This window comes from Papilio xuthus, unplaced genomic scaffold (assembly GCF_000836235.2).
Source record: "Papilio xuthus unplaced genomic scaffold, Pxut_1.1 DF827714.1, whole genome shotgun sequence".
Taxonomy (NCBI): Eukaryota; Metazoa; Arthropoda; class Insecta; order Lepidoptera; family Papilionidae; genus Papilio; species Papilio xuthus.
The window spans coordinates 6652471-6661336 of NW_013530935.1; the positions used below are offsets into that span (position 1 = coordinate 6652471).

The window sequence follows — 8866 nt, forward strand, 5'->3', positions numbered from 1 at the left end:
CCCCCCCCCCCCGCTCCCTCCATCCGTGCCCGGCAACCCTCGATGAGAGCGGTAAAACCTTGTTTTACATTTATAACTACAAGGAAAACTCGCAAAGACAATTCAATCGTTTCAAATTGGACTCTATTCGTTTGGATTGTAGTTGGTTTTGTGTTGTGGGGTGGCAGCCGGTCGCCATGGCAACGAGGCTGCGCGTCTCGATTTTTGTCGGGGCGCGATCGCCTCCGAAGGTTTTCCAATCACATAGACGTATAAGGCGGTGTACACACTACGTTATAGATGTAAGATACGATCTAACGATTGAAACACGTTTGGTTTGGGGAATAAATGGAAAAATTATATCGATGACCATTCAGATTGTTACCTATACAATATCACATTGCAATTGATTTTATCGCTTTACTTATATTAAAGTTAAATCTTTTTTTAAATCGTATGATTTTAATTTTTGTTTGCTTTAGGATTAAAACGCTTAATGCTCAGTGGAATACTTGCCGTACATCCTCGTAATAGTTAAACATATGTATTTGTAACACAGCTCAGTGTGAACTCGTCTTTATAATAGCAGACGAGTTGTTCGGGCGAGCGGGTCGTGCATTCGATAAATGTCTTGTGAAAAGTTACAGTAGGTACTAAAGACGACAGTCAACTTGTACTGCCATAGATAATATAATATTCTTATAGTTATTTTTGATGCAACTATGGCCATAATTGTGTTTAACAATTTGCAATATGTCTTTAGATTTATATATATGATATCTGAGTTATTAGAACTATGTTATTATATATCTGTCGCCCGCACTCCGCGCACAACTAACAAACTAAATTAGTCGCTTATCCGTTCTTCTAGACTATGCTCTACATCTACCAAATTTAAGCGAGGTCAGAGTTCCTTAGCGAAGCCGTTAGTAAGATTATTTTTGTGATATCTGAAGCTATTCAAATCAGTTTTAGTCTCTCTTATGTTACAAGATAAAGGCAAATAACACAACATTTATTTTTACTAACCATTTATTTGAACCACATTTCGCAGATCTCCAACTCTCCAGTTTCATAGATGTCATTTAAATATTCAATGTCACGTTAAAAAAAACAATAATCAATAATTTGTAATGTTAAATCTACATACATAAGGATCATTTAACATTAAAAGATGACATAAATATATAGTCAATACTTTTAAAAGGTTTGAATTGAATAATACATTTAGTAAATTTAGTCAAAGTAAACATATTAGCAGTAATGTTTTTGCTGCTTGAATTTAATATAATATAATATTATAAAGTTTGTGACAAACAAAACATATATGTACTGCAATAAACAATAAATAAATACATAGTTGTTGTAGGTAATTGTCATATTTGAAAATATAATGTAACGTATAGTTGTGAGCTCGCTACGTGCTGTTGTGATAAATTATTTATTAAATTCGTTTAAATATCTATTTACAATTATATACCTTAACAAATACAATATACATCAGTTTGCTGTACGCATTAACAATAAGATTTGTTCATTAATTCAATATTTACAAATATATAACTAAATGTAATAAACATTATCACCTACATTTGCGTATTTTTAGCTGGAAAATAATTTCTACAAATGAGTTAAATGTTTATAGATCTTTATTTAGTTTAGTACACGTAGGAAATTGGCACCGGGAATCTTTTAAATTCAAATATACAATAGTGTGGCTTTCTATTGCAGTGATACTACATTGATACATCTTGTCTGTTGTTCTTCAAAGATAAAGAGATGAAGATATGTGTCAATGTAATATTACTACAGTTGAAACCCATACTGACTTATTATAATATTTGTATGTAAAAACTAGTTAAAATAATTTACTTAAGACATGTGGCATGACTACTTATTCATATATTTACACACTTAAATAAATAGATACATTATATAGCGTTCATTTCCAATGCAAAGTTGAACAGGACAGTAATAAATTACACACTTCAAAACGCTGTTGTTTTGTTTCAAATTCCGCGGCCGCAACAATTAGTATTAGTCCCTGCTTTTCCCAACAGAATATGTTAAACAGAAGTGATTTGACAATACAGACTTACAATTGAAGCTAATTAATTTCATCGGAATAAAATAAGGCTCCCTAAAAATGGTAATACGCGTAATTTATCGGCTGACTATCATCATTATTATCATTACTAAAGTCACGTTCACTGTCTATTGAGGTGCTCGCGGTTGCGTCTCTGTCGCGCACCTCGGCCCCCCTGTCACTGCTGGCCATCCGCACTGGCCAGGACAGGTCACACGGCTCACTCGAGCAGACTCTCGTATAGTATCGATTATCATAATCGATTTTGGTATCGATATTATGTAATCGATGTACATCGCTGCGTGGCGGCGCAGGCGGCGAGCTCTGTCACTGCCTGTGGTGTATGTGGTGGAGGAGGTCGAGACGCGGCCGCTTGGGGTCGTCGTCGTCGCTGCAGCCCTCCCCCTCGCCGCCTTCATCACCCTCGCACTCCTCGCCCAGCTCCTCCTGTTTGCGCTTTGCCGTCGCCATTTCTGCGGCGTGCTTTTTCCTCCATTTCGTTCTTCTGTTTTGGAACCATACCTGTAATGGAGATTTTCGGATTAGAATATGTTTATCGATTGTGTAAGTGACTCTAGTAGAATACTTTTCTACTTTATACTCTGTGCATAAAATTCAGAATACTCTTGGTGCAAGCTTTTGCTTCGGATGAGTCCAAATGACTGTATTATGTTGGTATAATTATGTTTAATAAGGTTTTACATTATGTAAATAGAAGCGCAGAGACAAACACGTCATCTGCGGCGGGCGTTGCTGCGGCGTGCGGGCGACACAGCTGCTCCTCTCGCGCAAAACCAAATATAAAGAGCGGCCAAACAATCCTCGGCGCCATGTGAACCTAATCTGCGCGGCAGACATAATAATGCCTCATTAAATACCGCCTTAAAGCCCCACCTACTCACTTTTATTTATCTCTTTCTACCGCATGTACTTCGTTCGGCGCCCGATAAGGACGGAGATGGTAGCTGTGCTCGAAGGTAATTAAGGGTCGTTTTGCAAATTACACGGTACTTAACCAGCCATATAACGCTCGTTAATCACCGGCCCGGGCCGTGCGCCGTCTCGCTCCGTCTTGTTGGTTAGCTAAGAGTCTGTCCCTCTCGCACGGAGGGTAGACAGAAGTTTAATTAGGTCATAAATACATTTTCATGATTAGAGTCTGGAGAGCCGGTCCTCACGGACGTGCGAGTTTGCTTTGCGAGCGGTGGCCGTTACACTGTCGTTTGGGCTCGCCTCATTCTGTTAACGATGATATTAAATTTTGAACTTGTACGAAACCTAAACCGATATCTTTATTGTAACTTCAGATTACATCGTTCAGGGACATCATGTCATAATGAACAAATCTATGCGCAGGATAATACTTAAAATATAGTTTTAAACATTATTAGTTAGAATGCTATGAATGACGCCATGACAATTGTGTCAGAATAATTAGTGTGGGGACATAAACGTTGACATTTTAATAAGACTAGTGTTGCGCCGATACACCGAAATAGTGCCGGATTTTCTTCCTAACAATAGTAAGGTACAAAAAGAGACGAGCTGCAGAGGAAAGGCTATGCTATATTATATTGCTTATAATGAGTGATTAAATCATAATACAAATAGTAGAATAATTGTAACAAGATATTTTATGTTAACGAGCAAACGACTTGCGGTGTCGATGTCTCCTTTGCAATTGTTATCGGCATTCGGTATTGGGTAAGCTGTAGCACTCTGAGGCTTTGTTGCGGTGTTGCGTGGGGAGGGCATTACGACCTCGTGTTAATACAGCCTTATTAAGATTAGCAACTTGTGCTTAGTGGCAAGCGAAAGTGTTGAAGGGAATAATATGAACTCAAGGAAATAAGTCTGTGTATTGGTCAGATCTTCCAGTCAGACGGAACTGCGATGAATCTTCTTCTTAAGATAACTTCACTTAAGACTACTGTTGTGCTGATAAATAAGTCTCTTATTAAAAATGTGCAGTCGTTACTATAAATAACTGTAGATCCTATAGCCCTACAATACTTAAAAATTATCTTCGCAAAAAACCAAAGCCACTAATGATGTAAGACAGGTTGTAGGTGCAACAAAAGCTTACGATATTATGATGGCCGTGTTATTAATTAGTACCTCAACCGCCCAGCTAAATGACGTCATAAATACGTCACTGGCGCGGCGGCGGACACGTCACATCAACTTTGTTTAAAGTTAGCAACATGATCCTTCTAGGTTGTTGAAATGTGATCAAAAATTGGAGACTTCTTTTGTTACTTATAGTACACAAGTTCTATGAAGTTAAAGTTACTTAACCGTAGTTACCAAGTCTAGGTCTTGATAAAGAGTCTAAAGTAACCTAACAAACTTTCAGCAATCAAATTTGGTCTTCTTAAGATGGAAATATCCGTGAAATTGCTTGACGTAACATAGAAACACATAAAAGGGAAAAGACAAACAATTAAAGAATATGACATAAATAAATCGACAAAACGTCAGACAACACACACACATAATAAACACACAATCTGTACGTTAGCTGATACATCAATAGTATCGCATAAAGTCAGCGAGCCGGGACATCCGCAATAAAGGCTGCGAGCAAACATGGCGGACGAGCGCGTTATTTTCGCGCCATTTGCCTTTACAATGCACGATACATGAATTGTACGGACTACCAACGTCTTCTATTGCTTTTTTTCCTATTCTATTTTTTATCATAAAAATATTGGTTTAATATTGTATAAGTTTTGTTTCGGTCTATTTCGGTGAGAAATGAGTCGTGAGTAAAAAAAAAATGATCCCTTAACGTCATGTTAGGTGTAAGTTACTGCCTATAGTAGCAAGTTAATAAAATCATATGACAAAATGGACTTAGGAATAAAAAAAATTGTAACACGTATTTTAAAGTAATTTTTAAATATGCTAGCATTAAGTAAATGTGAAACTTGTATCCAGTCAGTCTGTGACAGTCGATGGAAAGTTGTGCAAACAGCCGCTCTCCACTCGAGGACTTTCCCCATATCTAACGGAAAGACGTATGTTTATTATTCTATTTACGACGCAACTAAACAAGTTGGGCTCTTTCACGCGAACCAACAACATTATTACTTATATTATTATTTTCCAGTTCTCCTTTATACCCCAACTTACCCCTGTATTCAATTACTTAAGTGCTACGAGACGAAACGAGTGACGCAGTATATCCCGCTCTATCTTAGCCGGTAGAGTGTCGCCGTCTCATTCTCTTGAGGAGGGTCGGGATAATTATGTGAATATCTATTATTTTTCACAAGAGAGGTCTGTAATGGCTCGATAGAGATAATGCGCTTTCAGTGGCGGGAAATAAAAATGTCTTAGCGCGTCCGCCATCTTGCTTCTCGGATTATTAATTCGAATGATAAGTCAAAACTGCGCACGCATCGCTTTTTATTACACTATTATTAAAATGTAGGAGAATTGTCGGTATTATTTGAGTACGTCATTAATTATTATATGTAATTAATGAGCTTTTCATTGAAATACAAAGTACAGAGCGGTTGTATTGAATATGATTGAGACGTTATAATACATTATTACTTGTTATGATATGATGTTTGTATGAATGCTTTTATTAGTTTTTACTGACATATACAGTGTCATTATTTTTATTATTCAATAGACTATTTCGACATTATACCTTTTATGTTGGTAATAACATCAGTTTTATTTCTTTGATATTATCTAGGTTATGGTATTGTGCAGAAGTAGGATTATGTTTAATTTCATAGTTAACAGATTGAATATTAACAGATGACAGTCGAGTGGTATTATCCCAATGATCATTGTAATTTATATAAATTCTGTGAGATGAAGCACTATCTATATCTGAGGATAGTTAACCCGATCGTGGTGAAGCTGTGTGCATCATTAGAGTCGGCAGTCATTTGTCACGGAGCTTAGCGCCACCCTTTGGTGACGCCGCCGATTTGTTCCTGCTAATGTCCGCTATCGGCTTTGGCTATCGAATCCGTTGTCACCCTCTCCACAATACTATCTTAATTTAACAAATCGTCAATGATATTCAACATGGGAAATACTTTAAAACATTTTGATTTTAGAAACTTAAACGCAGATTATATACAGTTATAATAGTTAAAAGTCCTAGTATAAGATGTTTAAATTAGTATGTAATAATGTCTTGGAAGTAGTATATTGGAAAGTCTGTGATAAAATATGTAGTAGACTTTTGAATATATTTATTTGCTGGATGTAAACTGTTTCTTTCTACTTTCTGATTTAAAAGTTGACTAATACACTATTATGGATGTCGAATAGAAAAACTAAAACTGCAAACTAATTTTGTTACATTCATAAAGATGGCGGCGATCATTAGACACAACAAGACAACAACGAGGTCAGACAGAGATTATGTTCGTTCCCAGCTCATCAATAAATGATTATAACAAATGAGATAAAGCAATGGCTCTGTCTAATGATAGAATAACCTGATTACCTGCTTAACGCTTTATTTAACTATGTTACAAGATGCCGATCAAATCACACATTAACTATTGAATGTATTAGATTATATTATGAAAATAACAAGAGTTCATCGTGTAAATACGAAGAAGTTTAAATCACACAGTACTTAATGTTAGCGGTGAAGTATTTAATATAAATATCGCTTATTAAAGTCAAAATAATACGACCAATATGGCCAGTAAAATTATTCCTTTCCCTTAGAGCTGTTTTACCGTTGGTTTCTGAGAGTAAAATTTCTGTATAAAGCATATCGTCATCACTGTCATTAACTTTGACAACGCAGAGATAACAATATGTTTTAAATGAAGATTTTGGACTCGGAAACTCACTGTTAGAAAAGGGTAAACATTCATAACATTACAAAAGCCAGAATTGTGAAAAGAGAATATTATTTTGACATGACAAACAATTTAATAAAGCATCGAGAATGTTTAAAATAATTCAAAATGGCGGAATGTAAATGTCAAACATAAAAAATAAAGTCGCCGGACAGCGGCAGCAATTTATTTTTTATCAGTATTTGTGCGAGATCGGATAGTGGTACAGTCGTTTTTGAAGAATTTGTGGGCGATAGGTAAATTGGAATTGTGCTTTTGATCGATGGCCGTTTCCGGACTAATGGATGCACAACGAAAATAAAAAACAAATATCGGATGCACGCGCCGCGCCGCGCCGCGCTGTGCTGTATGTGCATTTCATGCACTAGGGAAAAAATAAGCAATTGATTGATTGCCCTATTTAATATTGTGACAGCATCAAAAGTTAAATTATTTGTACACTGCAATAAAATATTTTACATTTTATGTATAAAATAAATAAAATAATAAATAAACTTCAGAATATATTTTCCTTATAAGAATAACTCAAAAACTACCGGATACTTTTTAATTTTATAATACAAGTGAACCAAATCACACGCAAAACCTTTAACTATGAAAATCGGACAACCAGGAGTTACGAAATAACATAAATTAAAAAAAAAACATACAGACGAATTGAGAATCTCCTCAATTCCTCAAAAAAGTCTGCTTAAAACTAAAAAAAGCTTATTGAATGTTAAAAGTGTCCCGTTGATAGAAAGATAGTAAAGCTCGTCAATCTAATCTAGATTCATATTTAAATAAAACACTGATTATATAATAATAAAATAAATATAATAAAATAAAATCAATAAACATTTAAATTGTACAATTTGATGCTGCATGTAAATATTAATTAAAAATAGCTATAAAAAACATTTTTAAAAGTCAACAATGTAAACAAAAGGGTGAATCTTTCTACCCGCTCTCTGAGTGCTGGCCAAGGATACTAAATCATGGCGGAATTACGGAGGCTACAAATTTGGCATTATTAAAAAAACTCATTTGCAAATTAGAAAAGACAAGGAGATGGTAGCAGTAGCTAGTCAACTTAATTATCTAAGGATGGCTCCCCCGCCGATTAACCCTTTGGATTTTTTTAGTGTATCTACACATAAAAATGTTAATGTACCGCGTTCTGTAATAATGCTCAAGTCTTACTAAAGAAGACTGACTAAACATTTTATAATTACCGCTAGTACTTTCTCTAAAGTAGTGGTTTATTCCTAGTGTTGCTACTTATTTTATAATAAGCTATAATCTTAGACATATATGTGTGTTCTTTATGTTAATTGTAGGAAATAGAATGACTCAAATTAAATTTTGAAAGTTGTATGTTAACGCATTAATCCCAAACAGTCAGTCCTTAGTATTCAATTTTGTTTTTATTAAATGTTGTGTGTAAAATCTCATTTCGCATTTTATATTAAAAAAGCGAAGGCAAAGTGAACGTTTTATAAATTTGATTTAATTATCAATCAATTACAAAGTTAATATTTGTCTAACTCGACGTTTAATTATCAAACAAAAAAACTTTTTCGATTCGGATCTCGCCAACGAAAACCGGACAAGGGTACGATAAAAACTTTGCAAATTAAGAAAATGTAATTAGTGCGCCCCCCGCCCCGCGCCGCCCCGCCTCCCCTCCGCGCCCCTACGGACATAATTAAGGCGAATCTTGTTGTAATTTTGACATTTAATTTTTTTCCGCCGTCACCTCTCCCTCATTAATTAATTTAGAGAACAGCCCTTAAAATTTAATCTCTGCTCTTCCGTTTTTTTTGGTTCGGCGACATTTTTTTACTTCTGGCAACTTAATGAAATTACGTATATTTTTGATAGCGCGCCGGTGACGCGGCGGCAAAGTTTTTTTTTTAATTTTCGTCATTTCAACTTGTGATTAATGCAGCCAGCCAGTGCCACTGATTAATTTTTA

At 35.4% G+C, this 8866-nt stretch overlaps 1 protein-coding gene across 1 annotated transcript in view; it reads right to left on the bottom strand.

Moving 5' to 3' along the window:
• Window positions 1–1387: 1387 nt before the first annotated feature.
• The window catches only part of HGTX (HGTX homeodomain transcription factor), a 34162-nt gene continuing 26683 nt past the window's right edge, over window positions 1388–8866 (bottom strand). The window contains exon 3 of the mRNA XM_013310524.1: window positions 1388–2587. Within this exon, the coding sequence (XP_013165978.1) occupies window positions 2393–2587 (195 nt within the window). The 3' untranslated portion in view covers window positions 1388–2392. The remainder of the gene's footprint in view (window positions 2588–8866) is intronic.